At 40.2% G+C, this 24,865-nt stretch overlaps 1 protein-coding gene across 7 annotated transcripts in view; it reads left to right on the forward strand.

Annotated features, from left to right (window-relative positions):
• adgrb3 (adhesion G protein-coupled receptor B3) overlaps window positions 1-24,865 on the forward strand; it is a 113,527-nt gene that overhangs the window by 48,931 nt on the left and 39,731 nt on the right. For 4 of the 7 annotated variants that reach the window (XM_006800760.3, XM_006800761.3, XM_006800757.3 and 1 more), the window contains exons 4-12: window positions 2,466-2,627; window positions 7,642-7,806; window positions 8,516-8,680; window positions 10,510-10,674; window positions 11,257-11,358; window positions 17,473-17,579; window positions 18,635-18,829; window positions 20,736-20,804; window positions 23,228-23,336. In XM_006800760.3, the coding sequence (XP_006800823.1) occupies window positions 2,466-2,627; window positions 7,642-7,806; window positions 8,516-8,680; window positions 10,510-10,674; window positions 11,257-11,358; window positions 17,473-17,579; window positions 18,635-18,829; window positions 20,736-20,804; window positions 23,228-23,336 (1,239 nt within the window). The remainder of the gene's footprint in view (window positions 1-2,465; window positions 2,628-7,641; window positions 7,807-8,515; window positions 8,681-10,509; window positions 10,675-11,256; window positions 11,359-17,472; window positions 17,580-18,634; window positions 18,830-20,735; window positions 20,805-23,227; window positions 23,337-24,865) is intronic. The other 3 variants (XM_006800758.3, XM_006800762.3, XM_087850265.1) reach the window with 3 other exon arrangements.

Genomic DNA, 24,865 nt, shown 5'->3' on the forward strand with positions numbered 1-24,865 from the left:
TCTTGTACTGCACCTTTTAAGTGGAAATGTTTTGCATTATTATTTTTCCTACTCATTCTCTATTGCTACATATGGACGAGGAAGAAAATTTCCCATTTCTCTAGGAGTATTTACTTTGAATATAGGACATAATTGGGTTTTGTGGGTCTGTTTGTTTCATTGTCACATAGTGAGTTGGCGAGTGGATTACTCATACAGTATATTCGAGGAACATTAATTAAACAGCAGTTTAAAACTATGGCCCAGATGTAGTTAATTATTTCCTCCAAGGCGTGATAAATTAAATGTCATTCGATGAAAAAACCCACCCTTTCGGCCAAATATGAAACACATACTTGGCATAAGTTGAACTGATAGATGTTGCCCTTAGAGATAAAACGAACCTGTGTGGTTTCAGCAAGTGTAGCGAATTCAAAACTTAAATGATCTAAATTCATTATGGCTTTTACGATCCACCATTTTTGGCTTTTTTTTTTTTTAATAAAATCAGAAAGTAGTAAAACAAGTACAAATCCAAGCAAAATCTTTATTTTGCTTTCATTATTTTTTAAGTATCTTTTGCTTTAATATAGCTAGACATTTGTTTTTAGTGGGTGGGTTTAGTTGTAGCTATTATTAAGTTTTTGGTTTTTTTTATTTTAAGTTTTGGGAAATGTTTTATTTTTTTCATGTGTTGTTTCGTTTAAATTGCTGTCATTGTTTAAAAACTCCTTTCCTTTCATTGTCATTTTAATTTATGATGCACTGTACATGCATTCGCACCACTACTAACATATACTCATTAACATCTCTTCATTTTCCCCACGCTGTAGGTACGTTGTTTCCCTGTCGAGTTGCATCCGCTGTGCTTTTCTGTTTTCTCATTCTCACACAATTTACTCTCCCTGTACTGCCTCATTTAACAAATTGATCCACCTCTCAGTCTATTTTATGATCTACAAAATTAAGGGCAGGGTTAAGACCCCTATTTGGCTGAATCTATGTGTCCTTGTTACAACATGCTGTGAAACGACTTTAAATTCTGATATGATTTGATGACTTTCAATGACATAAATGTATTCAGAGCTGAAATTGAAAATATTTCGCTTTGTACTGAATTATCCCTCCAATGCATAAAGCCTCAAAGAAAATGAATTCTTCACCTGGATTTTAACATAATCGTAGAGCAATTATTCGGTGACTACACTCATGTGGGAATTTTATTGTCCACTCACTTGTCACCAAATTATTTATTCTTTTTTTCTTTCATTCTGGCTATTGTGGCTTTGGAAATCACCCCACTGCCTCATCATACTATGCAGCTTTATTTAGCATCTCATGGCTTTTTTGGGGTACCTTTTGTACCATTTAAAATTGAAAGGCTCAATGCGGTTTCTTCCTTTTTATCCTTTAAGTTAAGTCAGACATCTCCAAGTTAATGTAACAGCTATGGTCCTTTACCTCGCTAATCTGCTATACTTTCTGCTACGTATGATGATTTAATGATGATAAGTCTGCACGCAGAGTTAAGCAACTGCAAATTCTCCCTATAGATTTAAAGGCCTAGCCCATAAAGACAGACTCACATTCACATCCTGTGGCTTAAATACCACAGATTACATGTCCTTCTGGGCATCCACAATTTAAATTTAAGTGTACGGAAAACCTTCTGCTTTGAGCCACTCGTGAAAATGGCTGTGATCTGCTGAATAAAATCAGCTAACTTTCTCATTTTCCTCCATCCCTGGGAGTTAACAACTTGAGCTAGATTAAAAAAGATTTTTTTTTTTTGAAGCCATTGTCTAAAACACAGAATTTGCTCCAATGTTGTCAAGGAAACTAGATAGTTTGCTGCAGTGCAAGGAAATCCACATTTAAGACCCCTTTCTGAACTAACACCCATTAAATTCCATTTTTATTTTCTCAGATGTTGTCTTTTCTTGCATGCTACCATGAAATTTTGTTTTTGCTTATAGCGAATTTACTTTTTTAAACATAATATTGAGTTCCACTGAAATGCATGACCTTTTTTTTTTTTCAATGAATTGAAAGCGATAGATGTAACCCTAGTGTCTACTGTTCATTTTTTCCAACCATAGCTGTACCTTTTCTGTGATCTTTGCATGAATTTGGTGTAAAAAGGCAGATTAATATACAAATTACTCCTACACTGGAGAGCCATTTGTTAATGCTACTACTCCCAGTGATTGCAGCCACAAAAACACTTTTATGCTGCCTGCAAATGGAATCACGAGTCAAAAGAATTAAGCTGCCAATTCAGTATTCATCAAAGATCACATAAAGGTAGAATAGACTGTATGCTAAATTTCTTCTTTAGGACCTCACCCCACCCCGACGTTACTCATGTTGGCTCCTCCCTCTTTTACTCAAACCTGCCCACATTGCCCCACCCTGCCCAGTATAAGCGGTATAAGCCCCAGGACCATACTACTGCATTTAACTAGTGTCACCCTTCTCCCACACAGGTGAATCAGGTGCAGAGGAGTGGTCCCAGTGGAGCTCATGCTCTGTAACATGCGGTCAAGGGTCGCAGGTGCGAACAAGAACATGTGTCTCACCATACGGAACACACTGCAGCGGCCCTTTAAGAGAATCAAGGGTTTGCAATAACACTGCCCCTTGTCCAGGTAGTGTTAGCCGCAGATTCTTGAATATTAATGTTTTGCACCTTTGTTGTTGATATGGGAGGAAATGTGTTGTTCTGTTTTAACAAATTTCTGAATGTGTCTATATTTCCAAATGTATGCAGTAATAATATAATGAATCTAATGCTTTGTTTCTTTGATGTTATTTTGTGAATGTTGTTTTTCTTTTTTCATTATCACTTTTGCGTTTTCCATTTCATATAACTGTGAATCAATTCATCAGCATTGAAATGGTTTAATGACATGTGGATCCACATGGAGCCCGGGGAGCTGTAGATACTGATATATCGTCAGCTTCATTTTCTTGAAGGTCAACTGTGCATTTTAAAATAGCTTTCTTCAAACACCCTTTAAGGCATTTCTTCCTCAATCCATGATGGCATGGCAGATGAGTCACTGGCAGTCAGGTATCAGCGTCAGATTCTTTGCTGGCTGGTGATTGCAGCATGAAAATGTTTGTCAGAATGAATCTGGTGGAACAGCGTGTCACAAGTAACCCCTGTCAATTTTTATTTTTTTTACTCCCACAAATAAGTTGATTTAGCGTTCGGGTTAAGTCAAAGTATTTGATGACGGAGACCGCAAACTCCTATGTAATTATGGCCGATCAAAAACACTGCAAGCTGCGACATTCTGATTAGTGATGTATTATATCCTATTTTAGGTTGAGTCTGTCTAAGTGGGAAGTTGGTGGTTTTCAACAGGGTCGTTCCTTTAGTGCGCGTCAACACTGAGCGACAGAAAGAGAATGAGTCATCATTATAAAAGAGCATCATTTCAGCCCTGATGTGACTCCTCAATGCCCAGTATTATTCAGTTCAGAAAGCATAAACCCTGCTGAATTATCACTGTGGTTCCAAAACGTTTTTCAAATAACAATGGAGAAAATCACCATAGAACTGTGCCTTGACACTTAGGGGAAAGTAAAGCAATTAGAAATTTAAATTTTTAAAAGAGCAACAAGATAGAGATTCTAATTTGCTTTTCTAATTTTCACTTGTTTAATGGGTTTTTAGTTTAGACGGTATCAATGCACTCCTGCTGTGTTGTTAAATTGCTGTCTATAATACTTGAAAGATGACGGATTTGCTGTTCTCTTACTTATACTTGAAATCTACCACAAGGATCAAAGAAGTTGTTTTACCGGGTCATCCTTAAAATACTTACATAGCACTAACTATACTTAGTTACCGTAGCAAACTGCTACAAAGAACTCCAGCCTGGCATGGGGCCACATGAAACACAGAGTATACATCTAATATTCTGTAAGGCAGACATATCGATTAGCTTTCTTTGCTCTCTGTGCTATGCCAAGCTTAGAAGAACACCTCCAAAATACATTATGCCTAAAGACACATCACTTCCAGTCAAAAGAAACCTTACCTTATAGTTGCCATGACTGAAAACAGCAACATCGTCTGTGAATGGCGTCCTGAGCTCTGCATCTTGAGATCAAGCATGCTGTTAGAAATCCTGGGCCTACATAAGTTGTGATGCCATACACAACATGATGGAATATGCCAAAATACAGCAGCACATCTGCTGTATGAAATATCCCCTGGGTTGTAAAATGCTAGTCCTTTAACAAGCCAAGCAACAAAAACCCATGGCATTTTTCTGTTGAATCTTATTCGCTTTATTCTTAGTACCACAGTACACAGGAATTCTGATATCTGACATTTCTTCAGTTCAGGGTTTTCTACAGCACTAACATTCAGTGCATATTTAAGGTTACTGTTAGATTCTTAAACTGTAGCACACAATAAGATATTCATCAGAATGACATTTTCCTTACATATATGATAAAACCAGGCGCTTATATGTCTAAAATCTGATTCCATCCTGAATAAAAGTTGGCATCCTCTGTTTTTGTAAACACTAGTATTATTTCACCATCAGACATTTCACAATGTGAGGTTTGGTAAAATCATAAAGAGCTATACCTTTGACATTAAACCCCTCTGGCTTTCTGTTACTTAAGTTCAGTTAGCCGGCAAGCTTTGCAATGTAAATCCACAGGAAGGCTCTTTGATGCCATCCCTTTGAACACGAGAAGGAAGCATAAACTGTGCTAGCTATCTGCATTGCTATGAAGTGTCACCCAAGGTAACAGGTTTATCTTCTTTTTTTTCTTTTTTTGTGTTGTCAATTTTTTTTTAAGGCAGGATTATATTCTAAGTAAAGCTAGCTACATCATCAGGTCGGGGTTAATAATTTAAAGTTAGGCTGTTTAATGCCGCTCATACACTCTATAGCTGTAGCTAGCTGCTAGGTTACCTGGTTTGGTTTGCAGGATATATTCACCTATGCTTAGCATGGGCACTGAGGACAATTACAATGGAATAAAAAATGAAGTGTGTAAAAATAGAAAAATAAGTGGAGAATAAGTAAAACACAGGTCAAAAACCTACACTTTAGAATCAGTACAAATATGTCAAGATTTTACATGCATGATAATATATAAAATCTTGTTTAGACATTTTGGTTGACAGGTCTTTTTCTATGAAAAAACCCTCTGAATTTAACTGAATTACTGTGTGACAGATGCAAATCTACTCCACTACAGAAGCATTGATTGGGTTATCTGAAGCTACTTCAACCCACTCTGTATCAAAAGAGAAAGCACTCAGAAACAAAATAATAAATACTGTATGGTGACTACAGTTGGGTAAAAGGAGCTAGCTAGCAAGTTAAAAAGGTTAAACTTCACTGGAAAGCAATGAGAAGGCCACCCAAATCCCAGCTTACCTCAAATTAATGAAAACATTCTTGGCAAATGCAATTGCTTTGTCCATCATCTTGTACTGGTCCAGGAATTTCACCTCTAGCAGACCAATAGCATTGCTCATGGACATCCCTGTAAATCATGGCTGCAGTTCAGAGAAAAAGCACACAAAGGGACAGAATCCTATTCCATCTTTGCTAGCTGTGGTGACTGCAAGCTTTGAACTCGAATATTTCAAAGTAAAGGCTTCAGTCACCATGGGCCACTTAGCTAAGAGCATCAAAGTAGCGCCTAGAGGCACGGGCTGGGACAGACGGTAGCTTGCCTCATGGCGGACCATAGGCTTGATCCCAAGATCCAACTACTCTACAACTGATCCTGAGATCTAAAAATTTGTACTGCGGGGACTTTAAGCTTCTGCACAAGCTGTGGACAGCAACCCTTCTGAAGAGGATTTATCAAGCCCCAGCGGCCACTGTACAGTAGTCAGACATACATTACTAAGGTCTTAAGTCCTGTTTGTAGACAAAAGATGATAAGACCACCAGATATGCTGTGTTTACAACAAACTTCTATTAATTGTGCGCATGCTAATTTGCAAGTGCAAGACATGAGAAATTCCTCCCACACTTCTGAAAATGTAGAGCCTAATCACGGCCACAGCACCGTCCATCTACTGCAGGTTTCTGTTTAACATTTGCTTTTTTAAAACATTGGAAGACACACTGAAGCTGAACGCTCATTTTTAATAGCCATCAGAGCTCACCAGAGCCTATACTGCAATATCATATAGTATTATTTTTTAATATTATGATTTACTTTTGAAAGTGGCCACCTTTCCATTTCTCTCATGCAGAAAATAATCAAGTTAGGTAAGGGTGATATATTAGAGCATAAGTATAAGTTTGAAGATTTATAGATAAAAACAGACATTGACTTTTTGGTAACAAACACAGTTTCAGTATTTTCTGGGTTTTATGCAATGCACTTAAAGTTAATGCTGGGCCTTAACTCTGTCAGTAAATGCACTTCAGTGCTGGCATCAAGCTGCCAACAGTTGCATCAGAAACTAATATCAGGGGTTAAACTTTTACATTTTGAAAGCAGTGTGTTCATCACTACATATCTCTGTGTACATTTAGGAGTACTGCCAAGACAAGACAGGAGGTGTCTTACTTCTGTCTGCCTCTCAGATTTCCACATTTCCCTTTCCAAAGTAAAACTATGAGCCAATAGCAAATATTCTCCGCAGTTTTATGAAGACTCACCATCTGTCAACTAGAACCCAGTTAAGCTTACACACAAACCAAGATGCCAGAGGAATGCTGCCTTTTGCCAGCTATTGTTTTAAATTAATTGAAAAAAAAAGCAATTATAGTTTAAAAGTTGCACTTTTGTCAAGAAACATTGTGTTACATGAGAAATATCTATAATTAGACGCATGTTTCAGTGGAATAAATTATCTGAATAGATAGATCAGAGGGTATTAGAGTATTCGTTTATGTCAAACTCACGGTTGACGTTGAATGCTAACTAGATAATCTCACTGATGTTGGCTTTAATGAGCAGCGGTGACAAAATGTTGTTCAAAAACAACATGCCACAGATTTATAATTCAAAAGGAAACAACATAACCTCCGCAACATATATCATAATGTTCAATACATTTTCTTTTGGATTTATCCGTCTTTCCTGATATGTAGTCTAAATATTGCACACTTACTCTGAGGACTGGAAGCAAGCTATAGATTGTCTGTTTTGTGCATTACCATGATCAGTATGTTAGTGCAATGACAGCTTTCCAGAACCATTGTCAGCCCACATTATCTTGAAGGTCCCCTGCTATTAGATTCTCAGTCAACCAAGAAGATTCAACAGACTGTGACATTGTTAGACCTGCTGTTCCTGATGGTTACCTTGGTTTAGATAGTCTGGACTCTTATTGTTGGTGTTCTGCACGTTGAAACTCCCTTGTCAGAGATTGACATTTTTATTGTGTTCTACCTGTGCTACTGTATGACGCGTTGTTAGAGGAGCAGCATTTGCTGTTATTGTGATAAATGTTTGGAGGAGACTGCAGCTTATGGCTGAGCTAGAGAATAGCCCCCACAATGTCTGTGTGCTCTGTGTTTTACTTACATTACTCTGTTGCTAATTCTTTTGATTGATTTTGTTTCATTTATGGCTCAGCGCAGTTCGGTGAGGCCTTTGTTTATGCTGTATCAGAGACAGAGACATTGATTAGGCCTGACGCCTTTTCTGTGCCCGCAGTACACGGTGTGTGGGAGGAGTGGTCACCGTGGAGCCTGTGCTCATTCACATGTGGCAGAGGTCACCGCACTAGGACTAGGATGTGCTCTCCTCCCCAGCATGGAGGCAGGGCTTGTGATGGACCTGAGACCCAGACTAAACTTTGCAACATAGCCCTTTGCCCAGGTATCATCTGTCTGCTCTCTTAATCTGTTAGAAATCATTTTATTAACAGTTATGAGTAAAGCATGGACTCGTTTAAAAGATCAGTTCTGTAAAATGCAATACACCTCATATATATTAGTCAGTGCAATATTTTAAAGGTAAGTAAAAAAAGAAAAGGGAATGGATGCAGACTCTGAGCTTACACAATAAAGTGGTTTAGGTAACCCTGTTGAGAAGGAATACTGTAATACTGACGTCAAAATCACTTACTCGCAGTTGCCTGTGAATGGTAAGCAGATTAGTGATGATGAGTTTCTCCACACAGTAAATGTTAGCTTTGCTGTCCTAGCAGACTCAGTGAAAACCACTCAATTTCAGATGCTTTCCCTCTTCCCTGACAAGAAGGTAGCGGCACTGTGTGCTTTGAACCTCTTAGTAATATGAATCTTAATATGAAGCTACTCTCCCAATATCTGTTTTTTTTATGTCTTATTCTCTTTTGTTTCTGACTTTATTAAAACAAACAAAAAACAAAGCAGACACCCGACTGCAAGTCTGAGTCTCCAAATTTGACAAGTTGCCCTGTAAATTTTTGCATTTCACATAACATCTGTTTTATTGGCTTTCAGTATGAGAGAGAATAGTGATCTGAATATTTCCTCCCATTTCTGTCTGCCCTCCTTTTCCCTTCACTTGGGACATGCTTGTTGGGTTGTGGTTGGTGCCTCAGTGGACGGACAGTGGCAGGAGTGGAGCTCTTGGAGCGATTGCTCGGTGACCTGTGCCAATGGCACACAGCAGAGGACCAGGCAGTGCTCAGCAGCCGCCCATGGGGGATCTGAGTGTCGCGGTCACTGGGCAGAAAGCAGAGAGTGCCATAATCCTGACTGCACAGGTAAAAAATCCTGAGCCTCTTAATTCCATATCCGCTTTGATGTCTAAATTTGAAAACAACGATTCTAAACGGGGAAGAGAGAGAGAGACGAAAAAAAGCCAGCCCGTCCCATATTGTCATCATCATTATTACAGTCATTACCATGTAGCACAATCTATCGCCTTTAACTGAGCTATCTTACTCTCCCTGATGCGTACAGAGAAGCCCTGTAGCAAGAATCAAATCGGCATTGTAAGAATCAAGAGTAATGTTCAAGACCGTGCTCTATCAATTGGATTTGAAAAATCCAGTTAGATATACTGTATGCCTTTCACATAATTCAGGGTTAGCAGCCCGAACTGTCTGTCAACATCATAGATGCATTAGAGGCTCAAAGATGTCTGCTTAGAGGTCTCAATCAGGCTTTGAATTGTCTGATCATGTGAAGGGTCTGAGCACTCTCATAATCCCCTGATGCAATTTTCAATGCAGCTGCAAAAACAGCTAGGTTTCTAGTCTGTAGCTCGCCGATATGTGTGTGTGGAGCACGGTTTCCTCTCTAGTTTTCAAAGTCATTACAAATGTTGTTTAAATAATCAGCCAGCCCTGTGGTCTGCCGAACCCCTAAAACAGAGGCAAATGCTTGCGAATGCGTATTTTTAATTTGTGCTTATGATAATGAAGAAGGTGATGCTGTTGTTTGCCGTTACAGCGAGAGAATGCATTATACAGTTTATTCATTTAATGAGGCCTATCTATTTAGCAAGTCCTACTTGTTTCCAAGGTGAGAGATCAATCATTAGTGAGAAACACAGCCACTATTTAACAAGTCAGCACAATGTCCATTAGTGCTGGAGGCACTGCTTTGACAAAGAGTTCAAGGCAAAAGCATAATTTTTTTTTCTTTTTAGAGCTAGCTAAATGCATGTTTGGCTAGTTCCTAGAAAATCTGGTATTTTTTTTTTAAATGTAACTGAATAGATTAAAGTCTTAAAAAAAAAAAAAAAAGCCTAATAACTACAATAAATGCCTGTGCAGGTTTTTGAATCAATGCTATGTGTTTTCAAATGAAAACAATTTCTCCAGAACTGCTGGAACAATGAGCTCTTTGAAACACATGAGCATGCATCTGTTTGAAGAATCAGCTGCTTCACGTGCAGGCAAAGAAATCACTATTCACTGGGATTTGATCAATGTCTTGCAGATAGTTTCAGCCAACAGGTCATCGTGGTTTTTCCTGGTTTTTCTTGCTTCCAGTAGCAATCCCGACAGAGGTTAGTTGTAGGACATGATAAATGCCCGTATAAGTGAAGAAGGGGTAAGTGGAGGTTAGAATGAGCGGTGTGTGTTTCCTGCTCACGCGGTGTTGTACCTTTCCATTCAGAAGGGCGTGTGATTTACTACATCGCTGAAGGGGAGCATCTGTTTTTTTGTCTAACGCAGAGTTTAACAGTGTTCATTACAAGGGCATAAATTGTACCTCTGGGTTTGGAAACGTCAGCATAAATGTGTGTGTGTGTGTGTGGTTTTATTTGTTTTTTTAATATCGTCAAAACGATGTGTATAATCGGCGCTCTCATTTTCTTTAGCCATAAAATACACACACCCCTGATTATTACAGGTGATATTGTTCATTTGTGAAATACTGCCAAGAAATTACGTCTTCAAACTAAAAGCACGAGTAGCAAAAGATATAAATGTAATCAAAAGCTAAAGATATCACACACTAAATAAAGACATTTTTATAGCTGTTTCTTTTTAGTTGATCTTCTGCTGTTTGTTTGTTTTTTTTAAGTAGTTGTTATATTTGTAATAGTGTCGGTTTCTAACTAGAAATGATTCTATTTTAGCTAATGGCCAGTGGAATCCTTGGGGTCCGTGGAGTGGCTGCTCAAAGTCTTGCGACGGTGGATGGCAGAGGCGTGCTCGGGTGTGTCAGGGGGCAGCGGTGACTGGGCAACAGTGTGATGGGAGCGGAGAAGAAGTCAGAAAGTGCAGTGACCAGCGGTGTCCAGGTGAGTCAGAGCATAATAAGACTTAAGTCTGAGTGGCCACAGAGAAGCTGAACGAAAGTGAGGAGATAATTATCTCTGTGCACTGACTGACATGTCTTGTTATAAGAGATCAGTTAAAACTGAGTCTGAAGAGGGGGTGCAGATTAGCAGAGGTGGATGACTGAAATAAATGAAGAAATTGAAATCATGGTGACGGACATACCGAGAAATTGAAGTATCATCAAAGCTTAAAGTACGGTTTTCAAAATAATCTCCTTTGAAGTAGAGTCTTAAACATGAAGTCACGTAATACTTCTATTCTCTGAAGTAAAGGAAGCAGTGTTCCACAAAAACATTAAAAACGTTTTTTCCATTATTATAATTAAGAAGTACCTTCACTCATAAAGACCGAGGCATGTGAAGAGGGTACATTTTATTATAATCCATAAATGCATCCTCAGACTCTCTGAAACTATACAGCTTTGATCTCCTATATTTCCATACCTCTCAATATGCAGCATGAAGAAATTGTTGCATCATATTGGAAAGACTAAAAAGCTTTTAGCATTGATGTAGTAATGTTTGTATCACTTTGCACTCCAGCACCTTATGAAATTTGTCCTGAGGACTATGCAGTGTCAATGGTGTGGAGACGAACCCCTTCAGGAGAACTCGCCTTCAATAGATGTCCCCCTAATGCCACAGGTGAGGACAGAAGCTACATCATATATTTGTGTATTTTCTTTTTTTAAAATATGAGACTTAGTGGTGTTGCTTTATAGCAACAATGCTCCTGGTTTGAACCGCTTGTGGAGTTTGCACAGTCTCCTTTGGCTCTGTGTACCCTGACTTCTACCCACAGTCCAAAGACATGCATGTCAGGTGAGCTGGTGTTTCTAAATTGGCTGTAGGTGTGAATGAGAGAGTGTGTGGTTGTCTGACTTTGCATTGGCCTGTCCAGGGCATGCTTCTCGCTCAAAGTTAGCCGAGTAAGGCTCCCCTGGATAAGTGGTTAAGAAAATGGATGGATGTAGTAAATGGTGAAAATAAAAGCCGAGTTGCCTCGGGTCTTCTTTCAGTTTGACACTGAACATTTCATTGTTGGCAGCAGTTCCAACACTAGTAAACAAGCTTTAATCTGTGATGTTAGATCTCCTTTTTGATTTCACAGGGAAAATATTGTGGGATTTATAAAATTTAGGTTCATTTTGTGATGATATTGCCACCCACCTCGGCATGGTCAGAAAGTCAAACGCACGGCAAGCTCGGGTTGCCTGGAGCAATGTGCATTGATTTGACTTGCAAACAAGTGGCAGTGCAAATTCAAGCAAGCGAACTAATGAAAAAAATAATTATTAAACTGTAAGCACTACTGGCAAACGAATGGAACTTGTCTGCAGAGACACAACCCTTGATTTATTTATTTTTTGCACTCAAATTTTCTGGAAATTTAAGATAGCAATCCTGCATGACAAAAAGGTGCAAAAACACAGACTAATTTACAAATTTTATATTGTACAAATAAGCATTTTACTAAAAAAGAATACACTGCAATGAAGCTTCTGTTGTAATCACTTTGAATGACATTTTGTAATTAGATTTTCATTTTATTATCACTAGTTTAATTGTCTTACAGAATGAAGCTTTATTGGTAAGTGTACTCATCTTGTTAAAATCCTATTACTTATCCTCATTCCCCCAAGGGAAAAAAACATATTGGATTCCATCCAATTTAAAATAACAAGACAAGACTTTTCATACATGTATCAGCGCAATTTTGCTACTTCATAAGGTGCAATGCTTGCTGGTCCTAAATGTCGAAGTTCGCCTGCACACTCTCCGGATTCTCATTCCATTTCCACATGCGGTGATGTAATTTATGACTGCACTGTCAATACACTGCCTGTGCACTGGATGGGGAAAAAAAACGTGATTCTGAGGGCATTGTTAAAGAAAAGCACACTGATGTCTGTTTTCAGACAATAAGCAGAGGCTTTAATGCGTGCATGGAGAAGAGAGCATTTGAACGGCGAATTGAAGTTCTGTAACAGATTGAGACTAACTCGGAGCTATTGAAAAGAAGAAAAAGGAGGGGGGAAGCTGGGAGAGGATAAAAAAGGGATGCGGCCTCTGATAAATCTGCTGTGATACAGGTTACCTTTGCTCTTGCTGAAGGTCAGTTTGCTAACAGCAGACGGACATCGGCGCAGTGGAGGGCTGTCGTGTGTAGAAAGTTACATGTGGGTGCAAAATGTAAAACAGTCTGGCGTTCCTAAAATTACATTTCGTCCCCGATCATAAAATGGCTAACTTGCAAACTAGATGTAGTAGCAAACACACTGTCATTCACAGATGGCTCACCTGCGGCAAAGTTACGCAGAGTAAGATTTAGTAGCATGACATTAGCTTTCCGGCTTGACATTAGTTTTATGGCTAATAACTGTTTGGCACCACTAAGCTATTTCCAGCTTGCGGTGAGGGATTGTGTGTATGTGTGTGTGTGTGTGTTTATTTGTGTGATGTTGGAAATGCGACACCTTTGCTGACCTTTACTAAGAATTTCATTTACACCAAGCGTTGTCTTTATGTGCTAAGTTCGGGTCAGACAAGGCGAGGCTCTTTATTCTGCTTTAATGAGCTTTCTTATATTCGCGTGAGCTGCGACACAGAAGATTAATTCAGACCACGTGTTATTTTCTTACATGCAGCTAATTTGGATGCAGTTTCAGATGTGAGCACACTGTCGCTGCTGCCTGTACTAGGTCAGCACTCTGGGCTGAGTTCTTTGTGACTGCCAGTGTTGGTGGACTCGGGTAAAAGTCTTCAAGTTCAAGATGTGCTATTGGTACCGTATGTGCAGTACATCTTGAACCCAAAGTGATGTTATCAGGGATGCTATTTCACTTTGCCAAAGAACTGGGTTATACTATAACAGTGTCATAATAAAAAGGGGTAAAAATCCAGCTAGCAGACATATTTCATGTTTAAGTATAGTGCATCCTCCCTGTCAAAGCTGGCACAGAGGACTGGGAAAAAGATGGTGATAGACAATAGGTCAGGGCAGGTCAAGTTTATCTCTAAAGCCATTAATCACAGTTCTAGAGTCAGCAGGTTTCGGGGAGCATACATTAAGAAACCATAAATGAAAACAACACTTCAAAACCTTTGCCCTGGAATTAGATCAAGGTCAGACTCAAACCTTTAGTGAATTTCCTCACTGATAGTCTCATCCTTCCCGGACAGCCTGATATGAAATGGCAGAGGTAAACAAAGATGCAATATTGATCAGAGAAGGTAACTAAAATGTCTGAAGTGGGCAACACGAATGCAGTGTGACGGCACGGGTGAAACATCCGAATGTGTTAGGGGGCTTCAGCACCTACTCACCCATAGCGCCTGTCGTCATCAAGGTCATCACAGAAAGAGCGCTGGGTGCAGGGGCGTCCGCACCGACTTGGTCATCGCCGATGACAACTGCCACCGGAGGCAAGAATGGGGGGGGAAAGCGAGACATGTATGGCGCATGAATTTGTTCGCAGTGTAGCAGCCAAGCAAAAAATGTCCCCAAACTGGTAAACATGCGAGCTACATTTACATCTACTTTTAGAGGCAGAGTGTGCTGAAGCAAAATGAAAACTGTAAGATTTTGAGCTTCCATTGCCCATTTATCATAGTCTGGTCCTTCATTAAATAAAGGTGTATGGTTTAATTTGTTTCAGAACAAAAGGAATTTAACAATTAGGTACAACAACAAGGTATTATTAATGACACAAGATCAGCTACAGCATAAAAGCCATCTGCCAAATATTGTATAGTTCCACCTCGTGCTAGAAAAACAGCTCTGACCCAATGACGTTTGCACACAGAACCCTGGAAGCATCATTTAGTGCACGTGACACTGGCAGTAGATCTTTTGAGTACCATGGGTTACTTATTAGGCTTGTTCAGGCTTGTTCCCAAGCATATTCAGGGCGAGTAGGAGGCCGGGCCAGTGCCTTGGGCTCTTTGTTGTGAGCAGATTTTGCAGTACAGCGTTGAGCATTGTCCTGCCGAGGAAGGCAGCTGATGACGGGGAGTGCCGTTGCCACGGGGGTGTGTGCTTGGCCTGAAACAACGTTTAGATAGGTTGTAGCGTCAAAGGAACACCCACATGAATGCCAGGACCCTAAGTTTCCAAGCAAAACATTGCATTTGTATGAATGGATCGGCGTTATTTGCTAAACCTGCCAGTGGCTGCTCGGTGCAATAAATCCTTTGAGTTTGATTTATATGCCGTTTCTATTCCCGCTAAGACCTGAAGGTACCAGTTACTTTGGCGGAAGATGTTTTGCATTCAAAAGTTCATGTACTGTTATTTATGTGCCCGTGTAATGAGAGCCCCAAATCTCAATTATCAATTAAAGTTCAAGTCATCCAACTGAAAGTGGGAGCAATTAAAGTAGCAACACCACAGGCTATTAAACAAACTCTTCACAGGTTAATGCAGAGAAAATTATCCAGCCGTCTCCAGCAAATAAATTACACCACCCTTCACTGGGGAAGGTATTCATTTTTTTATTTGTTAGTTCTGCCTTTTCATAATATTAATGGCAGCCATTTCAATCCAAGGCGTTTTACTTGTCATATATTCCAGAAAGATTTTTTTTAAAGAATGTAAGGGATTTTTTTGTTGTTTTTCACCACCGGATGGTAACCACAGAAATGTTGTTCAAAGCCTCTTTTTAACATTGTCTCATTTCCAACTCCTCAGCTGGTAAACACTGTTTTAGTATTCCGTCTCGGTGAGGATCACTTGAATAAAAATTCTTTTTTAATGGCACCCAAGTCGAGAGCGCTGTCAAACCAGACAGCGACAGGTCAGCGCCTCGGTGGAGTGCAGCCTTGGTTTTGATCAAGCACATCTCCACTGACCTATATTTCATACTCAACTTACTCCACGTACATCACTGATGATGCAAGGACAGATGACAGATTGGGGCAGAATTACAGCGAAGGCCTCGAGTTTGTGTCTCTAACCCTATTTGATCCCACTAGCAACCCGTCTCAAAGCCGAGGCAGATTGATATCTAATTATATATCTGCACAATATAAACTTCATTTGTTTGGGAGAAATTCAGTTCACAAAACTGGCAAAAGAAAGACTTACAAATAAATTAGTGTCTATCTCTCAACACTGACCATTCATTAAGCTTCTTTTACTCCTGTTTTGCTGTTTGCATACTGTGGCTTCAGGAGTGCAGCTTTCCTGAGCAAGTAAGGTGTGCTTATGGACATATTTATATAAAGTGCAAGTCTGCTATTAGGTTTTATTTTTGCACACTTATAAACCACAATCAAGAGCTCCCCTTTTTCAAACTTAAAATTAGGCTATTTAAATAAAAGATGAGCTCCAGTGCAGGGATTTTACATTAAAATGATTTTGGCCTTGGGTAATTTGTGTCTTTGAGGACTGCTGAAATCACATTAAAATTGCAACATCATACAGTATATTAATAATATAAACACAGGCTACCGGTGACCAAAACATTACCTCTCTTGCTGTTTAACTCCTGCTTCGTGTCTATACGTGGACAAAATTCACATCACTGAGCAACCGTAATGCTTATCAATTTCAAGCAGTTCTTGAATTTGACCTCTTCTTATTGCTCTGTGCCTTTTTGGCAATTCCCACTCAAAGAACCCAGCCTTTCTCAGCTTACAGTGACCTTTTGGAATGTCAGAGCAAAAACACTGAAGTGAATGCCTAATTTCTAGGTCTCAAACCATCATAAAACAGAATTTTTACTATCTTTTTGATAAAAATTCAGAGCGAGCATTCTTTTGATTGCTGGCATCCTTGTGATTGTGAAGCAAAACTCTAAACCACCCAGGTGAGACCAGCTTTGAGGGACACAGAGGCTCAGCCCAGTGTAAAGCACTGGGCCTCTCCTGCTGCCCCCTGGGTTGTCTCATGGTGATGCATGGTTGCTCCCGGCACACAGCGAGCGTGCACTCTCGGCTTCAGTGGATATCACCAAGTAGTAGCTGTGGAGAAGGTGGGCGTGTGGGGGGTTGTGTTTGTGATTTCTCTTTGTCTGTGTGTGTTAGTGTGCGAAAGTCAGAGAGAGAGCACGGAGGAGAACAAGAGATAGTGAAGGTTTTATGTGAAGCCCGGACGCCAGGGGAAATGTTTTGTGCTGTGGGAGTTTTCCTCAGGATGTCAAGCACCTGTTTTGGAGCGGTGGGGTGATGTGTGAAGTGCACTCCACCAGGTCGACAGCTGGGAAGGTGTGATGTTGGACCCCTATGTAGGATGTGCGTGGCCGTGTGGGTGGATATTGGGTAGTTCTGCTATTTCAGGATTACTGTTTAAATGCCTGACAGCTATCACAGCTGAGTTGCTGCATGTTTGAATAAGCGACTGCAAGTTGTATTAGCCGGGCACGCAGAGCATATATTAGAAGGCACGGGACTGTGTCGTTTGGCATAATATTAAACCATTTCTGTTCAAATACTGTAATACTTTCCTTCCATAAACCTTTCTTTATCGCCTTCTCTAACGAGCGGGTTACATCAAATTTTGATGGTGAATGACGGACAAAGAGGAAAAGATAAGACTCTCATTAAAAGTATTAATATTATTCTCTTTCCTTTTTGTCTCTCTCCCCTCCTCTCGTATCCAACTAATCCCACTCTACCCCTTCAATCTGCCTTTCTTTGACCCACCATTGGTCTTAACTCCACCTACCCCCCCACCTCTTCTGCGCCTGCTCATCTTCTCATCCCTCCCTCGCCAATCCTCCTCTCCAAATCTGTTGCTGTCTCCTTCCTCCTCTACAGGCACCACTAGTCGACGCTGCTCTTTGGATCACCGCGGTATGGCCTTCTGGGAGCAGCCCAGCTATGCTCGATGCATAACAAATGAATTCAGATACTTGCAGCAATCAGTAGGTGCAAAGTCAGCTCCCTCTCACAGCCTCTGTTTCCAATGCACCATAAATTACCTCCCCAGTGTCCCCCTCCCAATTCTCATCACAATGTAGCCAAAAAGATTAACCACTTCCAATAGAGGAGCAAATTTAAGCACACATTTTTTTCCCTTTTTGTCCCTCCCTGATGTCCTTCAGCTGCTAAATTTAGCGTTCCAGGCATGTTCTCGTCTGTGTTTCTAAATAAATTACAATATTGATGATATCGCGGTTACAATATATGTTGCTCCTCGGTTACTCGTCACTTGCGCTTTGCTATGTTTTTGTAAATAGGATCCACCGCAACAACTTGCAATATTTTGTTCATTTAAAATAAGACTTGCAGCATGAAGAAAAAAGTAAATAAGTAAATGAATAAATAACAGTTAGGGAAACTCAGTGAAACGGTATTTTCAGTTTAATAGAATCGTATCTTTCCCTTAAGAGAACCTTTTGTGAATTCTCTCTTTTTTTTCTTTTTCATTTCTTGTCTGATGAGACTTTTTAATCACACAAAAAGCAGTTTTCATTGAAGCCCGAGTGCATTTTATTGCACCATTTCGAGTACTTTTTTTTTGTTGTTGCTTTAGTAGGTTTGCCTTCAGCCTGAAAACACAGAAGCGCTTCCACTAGAATAGGTAATTTTGGTAACCCTCCATCACTGTTAAAAATAAAATAATTCAGAAGAGCTGAGATAGCACATATAGCGCTGCACCTGTGAACGTGTATTTATGGACGTAAACCCTGTGCAATGATGTGAGATGTCATTTCACTCTGCAATTTCTGCCTAAGTGTGTGTCTTCTGCTCCAGTTAACTCTTTTATTCGTATTGGCTCATTTCAAAACATCCGCGAGGCAGAATACATTTCAGGCCTGGCGTAGATATAAGTGTCACATAAAGGGCCTTAGAGAGTAGAGTCTTTCTTCCTGATTTTTTGCACCCCATTTAATCTAAATGTGTAGCTTAGCGTGTATCTTGCGAACTCAACAGAGGACACCGATGCCCCAAGTTCTGTCCTCTCCTGTTTTTGGAGGTTCAGGGGCACCTTGCCAAGGGCCAGAGGATGCTGGCGGGGGATGGGATGTCCCAGGTCACAAAAAACCTGCTGGATCTCACCCAGAGGAGGAACTTCTACGCTGGTGACCTCCTGTCTTCAGTAGAGATCCTTCGCAATGTGACAGAGACCTTCAAGAGAGCCAGCTATGAGCCGTCATCCGATGACGTGCAAGTAAGTGGACGCTGGGTTCATTTGAACATGTGGACATGAATCTTTGTGACGTATGCAAGGAAATACCATGCCGTTACCTAGGTAACATAAATGTTATATAATTTTGGGTACCAGAGCTATAATGTGTAATGTGAGAAAAATGAATTCTATTGTGTGTGAAATAGCACAAACACCCAGGGCTCTATTGTATCAGGAGATCTACTCCACATCCTAAGCTGTTTCATCTCATCATGTTGGGCTTGACTGCAGTCTTGATCCTCTTTATGTCAATAGGATGATGGAGATTATAGCAAAAGCCCCACCTCCATCACCAATAAGACAATTTATGCTCCCAGGGCTGTGCCAATTTCAAAGCCACCCTTCACAGGCCTCTTTGTTCTGTCCAGCATGCATACATGTTAGTTTATATATATATATATGTGGTTGTTTTGCTGCGTGTGCATGTGTGAATGGTTGTGCTATATATGCGTGCTATTTTTTTTTTTTTTTGCTAATTGAGAATAAAATAATTGTTATTATGTGATGCCAAAAGCATACTGTCACAGCATACTACTGTAGTTTATTCGTGAGGTTTCAGGTTTTGTCTGTGTTTTTTACTTCTGGATAAAGTCATGAGTAACAGCTCCAGGAAATTAGAAAAATGCGAGACTTGTCCATCAGCTCTTTGCTGTATAGAAATAGGAATAATTTCTCCTTTATTAGCAGGAAAGTTCAGTTCTTTAAGTACCAGGCACACAGTTCTCTGCTTACTGATAAGCTCGGTCAGATATTAAATCTGAAATATAGCCGTAACTCAAAGCACATAAAGAAAGGCAAAAACAAACAAGCTGTCCTACTTAGGTGATTACAAAACTCTGATCTCAGACACACACACATATAATTTTGTGAATATAACAGGATTTAGTTGGTGTACATCTTTAGAATAGATTCAGTTAGGACCTACAGTAGATAATTCAATTAAAAAAAGAAAAATTCAACTCAATTAATCATGCACCTCCGAAGCGTGGTGATATTTGGACTACAAACTGTCACAGATGCTCTTTTCTTTAGTTTTCTGTTGGTTTAGTCCACTTTTATCAACAGTTTCCTCTTGATGTAAGGCGCATGGTCCTTTTAATATTGTGCAAAACCCCAAATGTTTTGTCCATGGATGGGATACCAAGGTGCCATTCAGCCACTTTCCTACCGTAGAAAACCTATGAAATGAGGAAAATGTCCTATCTCTGGTTATTAGGAGCGTGTGTGGGCAGACAGGAGAGCAGTCAGCCAGCCCAACCCCTCCGTGTGTCTCTGCGCTAATGCAGTGTTAAAGTGGGCACATTACCACCAGAGGGAGCATAAGCATTCAAGTAGAAAACAAGATAGCCTGTGTCAAGAGAGAGAGCCACTCCCTCAGGCATATTGTAGACCAAACGAAATAACAAGGCTAAAGATCAGACAGGGGTCCTATTACGACTGCAGGCATGCACCCCAAGCAGTCCCGCTCTCCACTGCTGAAGAAGACAATCCACACAGCTGCTCAAACATTCCCTTTCATCTTTTTTTTTTCCTGATTGCAGCTTGTGCTTTTCTCCTGTAGCATTAAGTGTTTGCTGCAAGCTGCAGGAGGTCCAAGGTGTGTTTCTGTCAGAGCTCAAGCACAAATTCCATCATTTCTCCTATCGTTTACCATCATGGTTTCAGTGGCAGATTTCCTGGTGCTATTGAGCCCTGCGGGAGAAAATCATTATGCCCCTACAGAAATCTCTTATTTTTCGCTATCCTAAATGTTAGTATATTATCCATAACAGTAGGTTTTTGGAGTGCATGGTGTTTATGTCATGATTTGAGAAAAGCGTCTAGCTGCAGTGCCTGTTATGCTGGTGTGTGGGAGTGTTATGCATTTTCCCTTTCATCATCTCCACAGAACTTCTTTCAAATCATCAGCAACCTCCTGGAGGAGGAAAATAAGGAGAAATGGGAAGACGCGCAAAAGGTAAGCATGTGGCAGTACACCTAGTAAATAATTCAGGTTGCTGCACGAACACTATTTGCCTCAAAATTCGACTCAAAGCTTGTTTGCTGTTACTCCATCTGAATAGCACAGATTAAAGCAAGTCAGGTGGATTTAGGATTATGTTACACTTACACATATGGTAGTGAGGTAATTTAGCAGGTGTGACATCTGGCCTCATTTAGAAAAAAACTAGTTCCTCCGAGCTCCACTTGGTGGCAGCAGCACTGCCATAGATATTGTCCAACCATCAACACTGCAGGACTCATTCCTTCTGCATTGTTTCACCCAGCTGATGCCGATGAAAGCAACCAGTGTGATTAGGACCTTACTCAGGTCAGTTTTACCATACAAAAATGAACATTTCAGCAGCTGAGACTCCAATCCTTAGTCTCCCCTCTTGATATTTATCATATAGTAAAGGTGGATGGTGAAAAATTGTTTCAATATCCTTTAGAAATAGAGAAGCAACATACTGCAACACAGCGGCAATGTTGTGTATGTCAAAATTTAAGTGCCGAAAAGTACCCATTCACAAGACTTGTTTATTCACGGAGATTGGATTCTAGCATCGTCCTGGTTTAGACACATCTCTAAGTTTGAGAGGTGGCAGGTCTTGTTTTCAAAACCGCCACTGGTGTCTGAGACAGCCTGAACCCTGAAATCACACACATCCAGACTCTGACAGAGATGCCATCTGTGATGACTGCGAGTCTGCAAAGGGCATCTGCTCTGTTGTCACCTTCACAGGTAAATTGGGTGTCACCTGCACTGACACATGAGTGAGGTGATGCCTTAAAATTACTTTTTTTCTTACTTTCTCCACACCTGACTTCAGCTGATGCTATAAGGGGACACAGGCAGTTCAAATATTGCTCAGAGTGCCAGTCCTGGCTGTCTACACAAGGAGTAATTAGGTGTTTACTTACTGGAGCTTTAATTTGGCAGGGCCCCTAAAGGGATGATGTCGGTGAGAAGAGCTCGCAAACTAGCAATTTCATCAGCGAGTATGCGTAAGAGATAAGGACAGACAGATCCGAGGAAGTATAGATAAATAAAAATAATAAATATATTGTCTCCATGATTTAACACCCAGAAGAAATGTGCGACACTGTTAAATATTCCCGCAATTATTAATGTGCATGTCTGAGATGTGCTGCTTCAGTTACATCATTATAAAAAGTGAACATGGCCAAGCGGCATCGCCTTACACAGTTTTTCTCACTTGTTGGGTTTCTTGCATTAATGAGTGTTCTCGGCTCAGCTTCCACAGCACCCACACACCAAAAACACGTACATGAAACACCTCACTATTGGGCTTAACTGGCTGTAAAGTTGGCTTTTTGCACTGATCACTATATATTCACCTCCTGCCTCTGTTACCATGGCAAGGAAAGGAACAGCTCTGTCTGCAGAACCTCTGCTGCAGCCATTTCCCTGCGCTGCCTTCACGTCTCGCGGTTGCCATGGAGACCAGCAGAATGAGCATTACTGCACTCTGCGTCAGACATGCCGGAAGGGGCGACATGATGTGCTTTTCTCCCCCACTATGGCTTTCACTCTGCTGTGTCAGAGGCTCTCGACTTCAGCACCGCTGATCCGTTATCCCGGCTTAGCCGCGGCACATGAAGAGGCATGTGCAGACACACACAAGGTGCTACAGAGGAGGGAAATACCTGCCTCAGGTGTTTGTTGAATATCAACTCAGAGTGAGGTGCTAATTGCTAAATGCCACTCAAAGGCCTCTCTAATTGCCTGACATCACCACTGTGCGCTTACACACTTATTTATGCCCCACGATTACATGAGTCTTATGCAGAACTGAAAAATGGTATTGCAGTACAGCACGATATATCCCATTCAAAGACTATGATTAGATGTGAGACATCGCCAGTAGATGGGCAGCCAGGACAGTGATCCAATCTTTTGAAGGTCAATTATTGGATTAACGTGCCTTTGATTTATTGACTTTGGGGAAAAGAGCTGAGTGGACCAGCAGTGTTACCGCTTGTGCTATAGAGCTGTCCATGGTTCTGAATTCATGCCCCTTCACTCTTATGTGAGTGCTGATGTCCATGGAGCAACACGTGAACTGAGGCAATCACCCTTGACTTGGCAGTGCTCTTCCAGAAACAGGCCAGCCACCAAATGTGCTGGCACAGCTGGTGGTTACAGCTCTGATGCTGATGTTATTTGAATGGTTCAAATAGGGCTACAACTAATTTATATATATATATATATATATATATATATATATATATATATATGACTGGTTAATCATTTTCTTTTTCAGCAAGTTCAAAAATGTTATCTTTCATACAAAAATAAGTACAGAGCACCACATTTTAATCACTGGAGAACTATTTAAATTAAAACTGTCCCCTTGTCTTTATTATCTTGTCCAGATCTACCCCGGAGCAGTGGAGCTCATGCAGGTCATAGAAGATTTCATCCACATTGTTGGACTGGGCATGAAGGATTTCCACAATGCCTATTTGATGACTGGAAACTTAGGTAAGAATCGACCCACTTTGCCTTCGGGCCCACAGCCGCTGAGATCGTTTTACCATTTGTTTTGGCTTGATATGGACACATAATCCCTGTGCTCCTCTGACTCCTTGTGTCAATTTCCCCACCATCATTAATTTAGGATAAATGCTTGGCAGTTGGGGTGGGGGAGTAAAATTACTGCAAATCAATAATGTTGATTAAAAGTGATCTTGCGGTCTTAATGTGCTAAATTCCAATGAAAACATTTAACACTCAATCCAATATCAGTAGCTTACAGCACGGGAAAACCTGCAAGAGTAGTGCCTTCACTAGAATAAATACAGACAATACTTCAAAATAACAACCACGGGTACACATTTTATTGATGCTCAAGTACATTTTAAAACACTGGGGATTTTATAACATAGTTCAGTAAGAGCAGCACTATGTATAGGTTCAAAGTTTTTTGGTCAATAATCACATCAAATATTTATGTTATTCTGAAGATGAAATGGTTCTGTTTGACGCTGCACTGTAGTTCTGTGAGTAAGACTTGATTAGCAGAACATACCCTATAGCGTGTTTTGCAGTTGTACAGCCGCATGAGAAAAATTAATTAAAAATAAATAAATAAAAGATTGCTTGTCAGTTCCTCGTGAGATTAGCAGTCATGGAAAAAATACAGTAGGAGGGTCTGATAAAAGGCTGTAAAATTGGAAGTGAAATTACAAGTTTTCTTTGCAGCTGTAATGAGCTTTTCTGCAACGCTGATTTTTGTCAAGATTATGACTCGAAAAACAAAACAAAAAAAACAAAGTGCTGCTGTGGGTTCTTTTAGCTTCGGTCGCGCAGCCTCTCGGATGATCTGAGATCTCTGTGGCATTTCATTTTTTACTCAGCCACAAATGGTGTCTTACTGGAATAGAAGAGTAGACCGGTGGTCTTCATTTATTCATGCAAGTGAATGTGAGTGTGCACAGCTGTGCTGTTAGGCCATTCCTCTTAAGAGGAACAGAGATGTTTCATCCTTGTATTCTTTACAATAGCTAACATTCAGCTCACTTCGAGCACACTTGCTCTCTGTGTTTCTTTATGGTATGTGATTTCCATAATGATGAATCGGTAGTCTCCAAGAATAGCATACCAAACATGGTTCAATGAATGCACACATCAAAGTACCATTATGAAACACTGTGAGAGTCAAATTAACTAATGGATTTCGACTTGGAAATAAGGTTTGAATGCATTTCACATTGCCAATCATTAATGACTTCTTTCACAGATGTGAGAATATTTCTGTGCTGTTCTCCTACTTTATACTTATTTCAATTTGTCTTAATGGCCATCATCCAAACTTATTGCCAGTGCCTTCTCCTTATGCTCAAAAAAGCATTAACACATGACCCCTGCTTTATACACAAAATGGATTGTGCTCTGTGAAACTGACTCTAAATTGACGGTTAAGTGTTTTATCCACATTCATACAAGTTCCTTGAGTAGTTTAATGCATTTCATAGCTGGGCTTGAATTTAAACTATTTGACTCTTATTACA

This window comes from Neolamprologus brichardi, chromosome 13 (assembly GCF_056152115.1).
Source record: "Neolamprologus brichardi isolate AB-2024 chromosome 13, ASM5615211v1, whole genome shotgun sequence".
NCBI classification, from domain to species: Eukaryota; Metazoa; Chordata; class Actinopteri; order Cichliformes; family Cichlidae; genus Neolamprologus; species Neolamprologus brichardi.